General features: G+C 65.6%; 1 protein-coding gene across 2 annotated transcripts; it reads left to right on the top strand.

The window, feature by feature from the left end:
• Positions 1-82: 82 nt before the first annotated feature.
• On the top strand, positions 83-11,961 carry SNX18 (sorting nexin 18). Of its 2 annotated transcripts, XM_036410373.2 has the most exons (3): positions 83-542; positions 597-1,815; positions 10,357-11,961. In XM_036410373.2, the coding sequence occupies exons 1-3, from the start codon at positions 198-200 to the stop codon at positions 10,608-10,610; spliced, it is 1,818 nt and encodes a 605-aa protein (XP_036266266.1). In that variant the 5' UTR covers positions 83-197; the 3' UTR covers positions 10,611-11,961. The 2 variants fall into 2 exon arrangements, with proteins under 2 accessions (XP_036266266.1, XP_036266264.1); XM_036410371.2 differs by having other exon boundaries at positions 83-1,815.
• Positions 11,962-12,375: the final 414 nt, after the last annotated feature.

Raw genomic sequence — 12,375 nt, 5'->3', positions numbered from 1 at the left:
CCTGGTCCCGGGCGATCGCTCGGCGCTCGGCGCTCGGCGCGCGCGGCTGGGGACGTGGGCGGCGCGGCCCCGCCCCCGGCGGCGGCGGCGGCTCAGTCGGCGGCGGCGCGCGGCGCGGGCGGCGGCGCGGCGGGCGCGGCGGCGGCGTGGGCTCCTCCGCGGCCCTGGGCGGCCTCCCCGCGGGCTCGGCGGGCACCATGGCGCTGCGCGCCCGCGCGCTGTACGACTTCAGGTCGGAGAACCCGGGCGAGATCTCGCTGCGCGAGCACGAGGTGCTGAGCCTGTGCAGCGAGCGGGACATCGAGGGCTGGCTGGAGGGCGTCAACAGCCGCGGCGACCGCGGCCTCTTCCCCGCCTCCTACGTGCAGGTGCTCCGCGCGCCCGAGCCGGGCCCCGGCCCCGCGCCCGACGCCGGCCCGGCCCGCTACGCCAACGTGCCGCCCGGCGGCCTGGAGCCCCTGCCCGCGCCGCCCGCCGCCTTCCAGCCCCCGAGCACCTTCCAGGCCCCGAGCTCCTTCCAGCCCCCGAGCTCCTTCCAGCCGCCGAGCTCCTTCCAGGCTCTGAGCACCTTCCAACCTCCCAGCGCCTTCCAGGCTCCGAGCTCCTTCCAGCCGCCGGGCGCCGGCCTCCCGCTCGCCGGGGCCGCCCCGCAGCCGTACGGCGGCGGCTCCCCGGGCTCCCAGGGCAGCGACGACGACTGGGACGACGAGTGGGACGACAGCTCGACGGTGGCGGACGAGCCGGGCGCGTCCCTGGACCCGGACGGCTCCTCCGCGGGGGCCTCCGGCCGCTACCGCCTGTCCACGGCCCCGGGCCCCGCGGCCCCGCACCCGCCGCCCGGCGCGGCCAAGAGCTCGGCCACCGTGAGCCGCAACCTGAACCGCTTCTCCACCTTCGTCAAGTCGGGCGGCGAGGCCTTCGTGCTGGGCGAGGCGTCGGGCTTCGTCCGCGACGGCGACAAGCTGTGCGTGGTGCTGGGCCCGCACGGCCCCGAGTGGCAGGAGAACCCCTACCCGTTCCGCTGCTCCATCGACGACCCCACCAAGCAGACCAAGTTCAAGGGCATGAAGAGCTACATCGCCTACCGCCTGGTGCCCACGCACACGCGCGCGCCCGTGTACCGGCGCTACAAGCACTTCGACTGGCTGTACGCGCGCCTGGCGCAGAAGTTCCCGGTCATCTCCGTGCCGCACCTGCCCGAGAAGCAGGCCACCGGCCGCTTCGACGAGGACTTCATCGCCAAGCGCCGCCGCGGCCTGCTCTGGTGGATGGACCACATGGCCAGCCACCCGGTGCTGGCGCGCTGCGACGCCTTCCAGCACTTCCTCACCTGCCCGAGCGGCGGCGACGGCGAGCGCGCCTGGAAGCAGGGCAAGCGGCGCGCCGAGCGCGACGAGATGGTGGGCGCCAGCTTCTTCCTGACGCTCAGCACGCCGCCCGCCGCCGCGCTGGACCTGCAGGAGGTGGAGAGCCGCGTGGACGGCTTCCGCAGCTTCACCCGCAGGATGGACGACAGCGCGCTGCAGCTGGCGCACACGGCCACCGAGTTCGCGCGCAAGCAGGCCACGGGCTTCCGCAAGGAGTACCAGAAGGTGGGCCAGGCGCTGCGCGGCCTCGGCCAGGCCTTCGAGCTGGACCAGCAGGCCTTCTCCGCCGGCCTCAACCAGGCCATCGCCTTCACCGGCGACGCCTACGACGCCATCGGCGAGCTGTTCGCCGAGCAGCCCCGCCAGGACCTGGACCCCGTCATGGACCTGCTGGCGCTGTACCAGGGCCACCTGGCCAACTTCCCCGACATCATCCACGTGCAGAAAGGTGAGGCCCGGGGCGGGGCAGGGGCGGCGGGGAGGGGCGTGGTGCCCCGACAGACAGGCTGCTCTGGCCCGGGGACCGGGGGCGGTGTCTACGGCATCGCCGGGGAATTTGGATGTTTGGGCCGGGCCCTTCTGGGGTCCGTGTCCAGGGCCCAGCGGGAGGGGACCCACACCAGCAGGGTCCTCTGTGAGCACTGGGGTCCCGTAGGGCCGGGGTCAGGAAGCGTGGACCCCAGGGGGAGGCTTACCTGCAAACACCGCTGAGTCCGCCCTCACTCCCCGCTCCCTGCTGGGAGGAATTGGGTCTGTCCTCCGAGGGACGGGCGGGGAGCGGAAGCACTCAGCTTCCTGCAGGGCCTCCCTGCAGCCTCCAGCCGGAGACTTTGAGGAAGTTTGAGGAATCTGTTCTGGCCAGTGATGGTGGTGGGAGTCCGGGAGCCCGGAGCTGGGAGCGCGTTGAGGAAGGGATGTGGGAGGAAGCTGAGCGTCGGTCTGAGGGCCTTGTCCCGGCCTCTCGGTGGGAACCAGGAGCTGCCAGCTCCGAGGGCCTTACCGGGTAGAGCTCCCTGACACTCCGCGCAGCTAAACGGGCCCTTTGTTCCTTCCCATCGTCAATGGGAGCAGTGTGGCCTGGGGACATCCCTCCCTGTGCCTTCCCGGTGGGGCCTGGGTGCGGGCTGGGGCTGGGTCTCCCTCCTGTGAGGGTGGGGAGGGGAGGAGGCGTCACCCAGCTGACTCCCCCGGGGAGACCTGGGCCACCGGGCTGGCCTTCCGTGGTGAGGAGTCGCTGTGAGGACCCCGCTGGCCTCTGACAGGGCCTCACGGGCATTGAACCGAAAGCTGCCTCTGGAGCCTCTTTCTCTCCCAGAGCCACACAGACCTGCCTGTCCCTCCTGCCATGTCCGCCTCAGACCCTGTTCCTCCCCCTCCAGTCCATGCCTGTGGGGACAGCACCTCCCGCAGCGGGTGTGAGGGCAGCGGTCAGACTGAGAGGAGCCCAGCGCTGCGGCCTGCTGAGCCTGCCTCACCCCGCCTGTGTGCTCTGTGCACAAACTGGTGTGAATCCCTGAGCCGGCCGGCACTGGTAGACTCACTCTTTGGCCTTGAATGCAGGACGAGACATTTAAATTCCATTTGTGTCACGCCCGTGGGCCCCGGGCCGGCTGCCTCTCTGTTTATGTAACTTATGCAAATGTGGGTGAGTAGGTGGAGGGTGGAGCCAAGCGCACACACCTGTGGCCTTGACTCAGGTGACTGGTTCTGCCCGCCCTGGTCTCCCTGTCGCTCAGCCACACTCCGCCCAGCGCCTGCTCCGAAATGACTTACAAAGGCCGTGTGCTTGGCGTTTACGGCAGTGCTTGGTGGAGTCCATTAACCATGTGGCTGGTTTATTTTTGTAATCCTAAAGTTAAAACTCTCCTATGACTTGGGATTGGAGAAACTCCCTTTATTAAACCCAGGCCGTTTCATGTCGCTTAGAATAACCCAGCACCTGGGAGGAACACCCATCCGTGGTCAGTGTTTGTCTGTGCCGTGGCCTCGGTGTGTGATGCTCAGGACCTGTGTCCCTGGATGACATGTGTTTACAATGTCTGTCATTTAAGGTGCACTGGGTCACAGGCTGTGGTTATCGGGAGGCTGTGTCACACCGGGCGACGCCCTGCGAATGTGCCCCGGGCATCGCAGCTCCCCCACCCCACCCCCAGCACCTCCTTACTGCACAGGGGCTGCTGGAAGGAACCTGGGATCCCGTTTACAGGTTGTTTTTCCTCCAAGGCCTCCAAGCTCAGTCCAAGGAGAACAAGAACAAGAAGATAAAACCCGTTAAGCACTTGGTCCCACGTTTATACTTCAGCTCGGGGAGAACGTTAGAAATTCAGAAGGATTGTTTCATCTCTCACGTTCCTGTTGCTTGCGTTTCAGCAGGAGGAAACCGGTTCCCTCCTGCATCTCGCGGTCTGACAGGAAATGATTGGGAAGAGCTTTTCAGGAACTCGTGCAGTAGAGAGGGGTTAGTGAGGTTCCCCCTCAGCTCCTGGGTTTAGGGCGGGGACATTCACACACAGAAAGGCCGGCTCCTGGCTGGTCTCTCGCCCAGGAGCCGGCCTTTCTCTGTGTGAGCGGTGCCTCCGTGCTGGCGCTGAGCCACGCGTGGCCATCTCCGTGGAAGGAGAGGGAGCACTCAGCCTCCCACCTGCTCCGTGCTGAGTGCCTCCAGCCGGCGGCCACCACCGGGCCTGCAGGGGTGTGGCGGGCCTTCCCTCCGCCGAAGGCCGAGGCCTCCCTCGCTGGACCGCCATCCCCTCGACCTTCTCCGGCAGCCAGTGGTCTCCCCGCAGCCTCCCGCCCCCTCCCGCCCACGTGGGCGAAGGAGGAATTACAGGGACGCAGGCCGCTGGCCCCTCAGCCCATGGGGACCCCAGTGCTCAGCAGCCGCCTCGGGACGGGCGCCTGGGTGAGCCTGGGTGAGCGGGGACCTATGGTTGATGTGTGGCTGGCGCTCCTGGCGGTGTTAGTGCCAAAGCCGGCGTTTAAACGAAGCCGTTTCACTGTGCGTGCTTTCTGCAGCATTGAAGAACGTCATTGGTTCCTTTAGCCGAAAGAGAATTCTAGAAGGGTGACTTTTCCCTCAGCTAATGGAGTCCGGGACACACAGGCCTGCTGTGGTCTGTGGGGCTGAGGGAAGGGAGAAGGCGGCTTCTCTGGTCTGCAGTGCAGCGGATGGGAATTCAGAACCTGTGGGATTTCATCCATGTTTGGCTTTGTCTGAAGAGGAGTCCCACCCAGCTGGCCTGGCTCAGTGGCTGAGCACCGACCATGAACCAGGAGGTCACAGGTCATGGTTCGGTTCCCGGTCAGAGCCTGTGCCCAGGCTGTGGGCTTGATCCCCAGTGTGGGGCCTGCAGAGGCAGCCCACCCATGATTCCCTCTCATCACTGATGTTTCTATCTCTATCCCTTCCTCTCTCTAAAATCAATACAAACACTTTAAGAAAGGCGAGGAATCCCGTTAATTCTCTGCTCACTGACTCCTGCGAGGCAGACCTCACAGCTGGTGCCCGTAGTCTCCGTTTTCTCTTCTCATCCTCCCTGCCCACAGTGCTGCGATGTTGGTGAGTGTGAGGAACAACAGAGGATCTGTCTCTTTCTTAGCTCATTTCTCCGTTTCCAAAGATCTGACTAACCTCCGTGAGCTGTGGGCTCACCTGCGGGGAGTACAGGAGGGCAGGATGGAAACATTGGAGCGGAGAGCGCGGCTTTCTCTCTGCTGGTGACGGGGAGACCCTCGGGGTGCAGGCACGTCCAGGCGGCTGAGGGTCTGAGGGGTGACGCAGGAGGAAGTGGACGTGTCCACCAGGTGTCCTGGAATGACACAGTCAGCGGCTGGTTCTCAACCTCTGAAGCCCCAGAGAAGCCTCTGTCCCACCAAAACCGCCAGGGGCGGGAGTGGTACTGGCCTGGCCTGGCACCGCCCTCCGGGCAGAGTTTCCCATTGTGCGCCCGCCCCGCCCCCGGGCGCAGGGAGGCCTCCCAGGGGGATTGGAGATAGCCGGTCCCTCCCACAGGGACTGACTGGCCGGCTCCCTCCGGGCGGGTGAGGCCGGCTGCCTGGGCCCTTCCGGTCTGCGTCCAGTCTCCTGGGCTAAAGCCAGCCCTGGGGGTGGGCCAGGGAGGCCGGGAGGAGGTCTAAGGGTCTGGGTAGCTCCCTAGTGAAGGAGGTCAGTCACACGCATGTCTGCTCCTGGGAAAGGTTTTATATGTTACTCAGCAGGTGGGAAGACGGTGGGGGTGGGGGCGGCTAATAGTCATTAGGCTGTGCGTAGGCCTCAGAGAGAGCCTGGTTTATTCAGCACACGTCTCAGTGCCAGGGCTGGGCCCGCCCTGTGGGTCAGGGGTGGCATTGCACGTGGACGGGAGGTTGCTGGTTCGACTCCCGGCCGGGCACGTGCCCAGTGGGGTGTGTGCAGCCCATTGATGTGTGGCTCTCATTTGGTGTTTCTCCCTCTCCCTTCCTCTCTCTCTAAAAACCAGTGGAAAGTATTTAGAGACAAGATGCTCGGGGTATCGGTGACGGAAGCAGAGCACTGCCTGGTGGAGGTGCCTGCTAGCGGGTAGGGACAGACCTGGTGGCCTGTGCTGCTGGCGGGTGGGGAAACGCAGACACAGACGCAGTGCTGGCGCTCCCGGGCGCCGGCGTGTGGGGTGCGGGGACGGCCGAGCAGCAGGACGTGAGCGGGGGGCAGGATGGCGTTTTAAAGGGTGCTCTGGTCGGCCTCCTTGGCAGCTGGAATCTAAGCAGAGGCCTGAGGAGGCCAGGGCGCTGGGGGGCGGGGCACCGGGGGCCCAGCGAGAGGATTTGGGGGGAAGGGCCTGAGGCCTGACTGCGGGGCTGTGGGTTGTAGTCAGCGGTGGGTGGACTGGAGCAGGGTTTGAGCCCGGCCTGATGGGCAGCTGGTCCTGACTGTGAGGACCGAGCGGGGAGGGGCAGTGCCACAGGCAGGAGCAGGGAGCCGGCAGGAAGCTGCCCGCTGATCCAGAGAGCCCGGAGGCTGGGCCAGGGATGGGGGCCGCAGCGGAGAGGGGAGAGGCCGTCGGGGTGTGTAGAGGTGGAGTGGACGGGCTTCCCTGAGCGGCCCGGTGGGCGGGGAGGGGGCGGTCTGCCCGCAGGGAGGTGGAGCTTCCCCGGCTGCTGTGAGGGGGGCTGGGACCCGGGGGCTGGAAGCGGTGAGGCTGGTGCTGCTGGGTGGACTGGCCGCTGTGCCCTCCCCTCCCCTCCCCTCCCCGCCCAGCACAGCCGCAGGCTGGCCTCTCCCTCCCTGGGGCCGCGTGCCGCCCTCTCCGGTGATCACCTGGGGGTGGAGCCAGGGCGGACCTGCCTGGGGAGGCGCACGCCGGTCCTGGTCCTGCGGGAGTCCTGTAGGAGGTGTGTGGACGGTGGAGGTGGACCTGGACGTGTGTGGTGTTGGCAGGGAGAGGCCAGGGTCCGAGGAGCAGGGGTGTCGGCTGTGGGCTGTGGGGAGCCTCGGGCTTTTCCTAGAAAGGCCGTCACGGTGACTTGGAGGACTGGGTGGCTGTGCAGGTGGGTCTCGGAAACCCTTGGGGGCTTGCTGAGCACCAGTGGCTGCACCCGCACCTGCAGCTCAGCGAGAGGCCGACAGCTGGAGCTTCCCCTGCAGAGGGCACGCACACGCGTGGGCATGTGCGCCTGTGACACAGGACGGGGTGACTGACTGGGCGGGAGGAGTGAGGGGAACAGGAGGCCGTCTAGCCGGCAGGGGGGGCGGGGGGCCCTGTGTTCTGAACCCCGGTACGAGCCCAGGCCAGGTGTGGCTCCTGGAGCAGCCGGGAGGCCTCGGCGGTGGGCTGGCCACCTGGCTCTGCTGTCAGTGCAGCCTGCCCTGGGCTCTGAGAACAGCCCTCCGGTGATGTGCGGTCAGTGGAGGGCGGGAGGGGGGGGGGGGGGCTCACTGGTCAGACGGGGCGTGGCCGGGCAGCCCCGCCTGAGGGGCATGTCCGGTGGCCTAGTAGAGGGTGGCCCGGGAGGGGTGAGGCCAGACGTGATGGAATCCCAAGCTGACGGGGCGTCGGGGGGACTGGGGGGGGGGAGACACGCGGACGGGCTGGGTCCCTCCAGGAGGGGAAGGGGGCTAAAGGGACTGCAGACCGGGCTGTGGAGCCACCAGCGGAGGGGCTGTCTGTTCACAGAACTTGAGCTAAGGGTGGTTTTTACTTAAATGTTTTTCTTTTGATTCCAGTGAGTGAGGCAGGGAGGGAGGGGGAGAGGTTGGGTTTGGAGGTGAATCCCCTCCTTTCCCCCGGCAGGCAGGAGGTGACCACAGAGAGCTGCCTGAGTCCCCCAGGGGCCAGCTGGCCCGGCTCCCGGAGCTCCCGGGGGCCGAGCACAGCCCGAGGGCTGCAGTGACCGGCCGCAGGCGTGGAAAGGGCAGGTGAGCACAGACACGGGAGGGGGGCTGAGGGCGTGGCTCTCCGGAGTCCCCAGTTCCCTCGGAGGCCCTGTGGGGCAGGGGAGTGAGGCGCAGTGGGAAGCCGTTCAGAAGAGGGGCATGTCGAGAAGGTCGGGAGGTCAGGCGTGGGCCTGAGGGAGCTGAGGAGCCCCTTCCTGGGCTTGGCTATGGGGACTGGCGACCTGGGGAAAAGCCACGGCTGGCTGCAGAGAGAGCCTGGGCACTGGCGTGTGGGATCGGGGCCGAGCGTGGCCTGTGACGGCGGTGCCTCGTGTCTGCCTGACGCGTGTTCCGGTGCTGTCTGTCCAGCGGGTACGAGAAGGCCCGGGAACCCAGGGTCAGGTGTCCTCGGCGGAACGCTCTCGCAGGGACTGTCCCCAGCGCGTAGAGGCCGTGGGCGGTGGGACTGCCAGGACACGGGCACCGTGGGCACAGGAAGGTCACAGCCAGCCGTGCAGCCCAGCAGTCAGCGCCAGCGTCGCTCCCGGAGCAGATGGTGAGCCGGGCCTGCAGCTACAGTTCTGCTGGTAGAGACCGGCGTCCTCAGCAGAGTGCTGGGCCGCCCAGCGTGTCCCTGAGAGCGTCCTTGTCGCTGCGCTCCGTCTGCCCTGCGGCCGCCTCAGCCCGGGCCCTCCACACCGAGCCGCCGCCTCCACCTGCCCCAGGAGGAGCTGTGCAGCGGCTTCTCGGGGACGTATCCCGCTCCGCCTAGAAAAAAGGACTATGGTTTCTGAGATGTTTTCTCAAAGAAAGAAAGACAGTAACCATTGGAGCAGAGACAGAGTCCTGGGTGGGTGGGGCGGAGGGAGGGAGGGAGGGAGGGACAGTGGCGGTGAGCGGGGCTCGGGTGGGGCTGCTGGAGGAGAAGGGCGAAGTAGGCCACTGGGCCACATTAGCATTTCCTCTGAGGTTCCCGCGGGCCAGCGAGAAGAGGTGAGAAGTGTCCGGTCCTGGGCTCTCCTCGGCCTGCCTCCTGCCCAGTCACACGGTGGCTTCTGGGCACGGCCCCGGCAGAGCATCGTGCTGGCACGTTCATGGTGCCAAACTTCAGTCAGTGCTTGCTTTTCTTAAAACGTCTTCTTTCAGGGAAGATGGAGCTTTGGATCCCTGTTGCCTAGTGACTGGGCCTTTTGTGTCACTGGTCCTAGGAGGACGGAACTTACCGGAACACGGGATCTGCTTGAGGGGAGAAAGGCGCGTTCTGGAGCAGCCAGCCAGCCCTGGGGCCCTGGGGGGGGGGGGGGGGAGGCCACAGAGGGGTCTGCAGGGGAGCCTGTCAGCTCCTTCAGCCAAGTTTTAGGTGCCAGGCAGCTCAGTGCCCGGGTGCCCGGGCTGTGATGTCGGCGAGCTGTCACGGGTTAAGCTCTGGAGCCTTGGTTGGTGTATCTGTTACGAGCATGCGAACGTAACCCTCTGAACACCCAGTGCCGCGGTCAGACCCGGTGGCGCTGCCTCCCTCTGCTCCTTCCAGCTGCACCAGGTGCCTCACCAGGAAGGGGTGGGAGAGGCGGGGCCCGGGCCGTGGCTGCTGTGGTGGTGGAGGGGGAAGGGGCAGAGGCCTGTCTCTGGGCGGGAGTTGCGGTCAGTGGGACAGTGAGCCGTGGGGTTTGGTCCATGGTACATCCAGGCGATCTGCCGGGGACGGCCTGCAGCAGCCCCGCCCCCCGCTTCCTTTCGCCGGGAGGAGGGCGGCCACAGCCTGGCACAGGCCTGTGGGGTGGAGGTGGGAGCGGCCGGCGGGAGGGCTGGCCAGCGCCTTGGCAGGGCTTAGTGGCAGGATGTGGGGCGGGTCACGCCGCCCGTGTTTGTGAGGCAGAGAGCTGCACCCACTGCGCTGTGGCCCTTCCGGCTCTTTACAGGGGCAAAGCCTCGGTGGGAAGAAAGGCCTGGGGTCTGGCTCCTCCTCTGGGGATGAGGTCACCGTTCGCAGGGAGCGCTCCCGTGGAGACGTTCCAGCGCAGCACCCAGCTCGCTGGCCCGGTAATGACACCGAGTCTGCGGCAGCTCCTGCAGTGTGCGCCTTCCCGAGGCCGAGGCCCTGGAGGCCCGTGGCCGTGGCCGTGGCCGGGTGTGGCCGGTGCGCGGGGCTGACGTAGGGCCTCGCTTTTTTCCTGGCTCTGTCCTCAGGAGGGTGTGTTTCAGCCGGAAGCTGGGGAGGCTGTGCTGCTCTGCGGTCCCTCCTGCAGGTTGTGTTTCCCTCTGGCGGTGCCGGTTACTGTGAGCGCCCTCCCGGCTCCCCAGCTCCCCGTTACTGTGAGCGCCCTCCCAGCTCCATGCCAGGCCCTCCTGCTTCACGTGGTGTCATGGGGTGGCCTGGCCTCGGGGGCCTGCAGGAGGCCTTCGCCCGTGGCCCTTGTCCGCACACACTGGGTCCTCCATGAGGCGGTTCCCTGAAACCATGTTCTTGCCCTGGAACCTGTGGGCGCTTCGGAGAGAGCAGCGTTTGTTTTATTTCCCAGTGGATCCACATGTGGGAGGGAATGGGTCTCCGATTCGCCCGGGTCCTGTATTACTCTATATACGAACAACTGGTGTGTAAAGCTCCGGGCCACGGGTGCTAATGGCCTCTCCCCGCAGGCGCGCTGACCAAGGTGAAGGAGAGCCGGCGGCATGTGGAGGAGGGCAAGATGGAGGCGCAGAAGGCGGACGGCATCCTGGAGCGCTGCAACACCATCTCCTACGCCACGCTGGCCGAGATCCACCACTTCCACCGGGTGCGCGTGCGCGACTTCCGGGCCCAGATGCAGCACTTCCTGCAGCAGCAGATCCTGTTCTTCCAGAAGGTGACGCAGAGGCTGGAGGAGGCGCTGCACCAGTACGACAGCGTGTAGGCGCGGGCGGGCGCTCCGGCCACGGGGACTCTGCCCGGCACAGACCGCGCAGCTGCTGCCGCTCCACATGGCGCCGCCGGGCTGTGCGCCCGGGCGCTCCGGCCACGGGGACTCCGCCCGGCACAGACCACGCAGCTGCTGCCGCTCCGCCCGTGTGGCCCCGCCGGCTGTGCGCCCGGGCGCTCCGGCCACGGGGACTCTGCCCGGCACAGACCACGCAGCTGCTGCCGCTCCACATGGCGCCGCCGGGCTGTGCGCCCGGGCGCTCCGGCCACGGGGACTCCTCCCGGCACAGACCGCGCAGCTGCTGCCGCTCCACATGGTCTCGCCGGGCTGTGCGCCCGGGCGCTCCGGCCACGGGGACTCCGCCCGGCACAGACCGCGCAGCTGCTGCCGCTCCGCCCGTGTGGCCCCGCCGGGCGCCGTGGGACTGGCCGTGCTGGCCGGGGCGGCCGTGGCACGGCAGTAAGGCCTGGACCGCTGTAGCTCAGTTACATATGTACCCTACACTACCACGTAACGGATGTGATTGTACTCTTCGCCTTATGCTTTCCGGAGGATGGGTCTTCAGCGCAGACGTGGCCGACCTCAGAGCCTGGCGGGGTCTCGGGGAGCCCCAGCCAGCCCGCCCCATGCCTTCCCCGCCCGCAGATGGGGTCCCCGAAATCCAGCCTGTTCTCTGTTTACAAACCCCGACGAGAGCAGCTGCGCGACTTCGTGCCTTTAGACGGGGGTTTTCATTTCCCCGCCCCTTTACAGAGCAGCCACGACTTTGATCGGAAGGCGAAAGGCCGGTGCGCACTGGGCAGCCTGCTGGTGACGGCAGCGCGGCGGAGGGACTGGCCGTCCGGTGGGGAGGCCGCGGGCACTCTGCTCCCTTCGTGCTCGCGTGGCCTCCCCCCGCATCCTGAGGCCTGTGTGCGGGCACGCACCGCTCACCACCGAGGCAGGGCCGGCCCGGGACAGGCGGGTTCGGGAGGATGCGGGCTCTGCTGGAGGGTGCTTTGCTTTCCTTTTAGCTGAAGGTTTTCTTTCCGCTCAGTGTGATGTTTTCTAACGGATCTACACTGTTAACCGATCGAGACTCCACTGTGACTCACTCACTCGTTTACTTAATCGACCACTTTTCAGGGATGTCTGTGAATTCAGTGTTACACGTGATGCGAGTAGCGTTGACCTGAGGAGGGACCAGAAATAATCCTATTCCAGATGTTGAGAGCAAGAAGAATTGTTATTTTTAAGTACTGATAATCCCCCAGGACATTTATCATTAAAGTTACCTTAAATATATTCTTTTAAAGAAAATACAAAGGCTGACGCATACCAAAAAGATTCCAAAGCAGCTTCGTTTTAAAAAGCACAAAGATTCCGGCTGGTAATGCCCCTCTCCATGTTTCTCATCTTGCTGAGCTAAAACCATCCGGTTGCGTTTAGAGATGCTAAAAGGTTGGGTTCCTGCTGTTTTTAGGAAGTGAGACTTGCACTGCCCCAGAACTGGGCGTGGGTGTGGGCATGGGTGCACAGAAGCCAGAGGCTGTTTGAAATACCGGGGAGGCGCATTGATTAAGGAAGAGGGCAGTTATCAGAATTACTCAGCAGCAGAATTACTCTGAGAGGAATCTCCGATGGGAGGGTTTTTAAGATCAGGGTCTCCTAATTGTTATCAACACTGTATTCCTTAGGCTGTCTCCAGGGAGACTGTGACCAAATACATTGTTCTCTAAGGAGTGACTTCCTCTCGCTGATGGAAAATACAGTTTGATAA

Source organism: Pipistrellus kuhlii, unplaced genomic scaffold, assembly GCF_014108245.1.
Source record: "Pipistrellus kuhlii isolate mPipKuh1 unplaced genomic scaffold, mPipKuh1.p scaffold_m20_p_4, whole genome shotgun sequence".
Taxonomy (NCBI): domain Eukaryota; kingdom Metazoa; phylum Chordata; class Mammalia; order Chiroptera; family Vespertilionidae; genus Pipistrellus; species Pipistrellus kuhlii.
The sequence above is the reverse complement of the archived record's forward strand: the minus strand, read 5'-3'. Positions and strand labels throughout refer to the sequence as shown.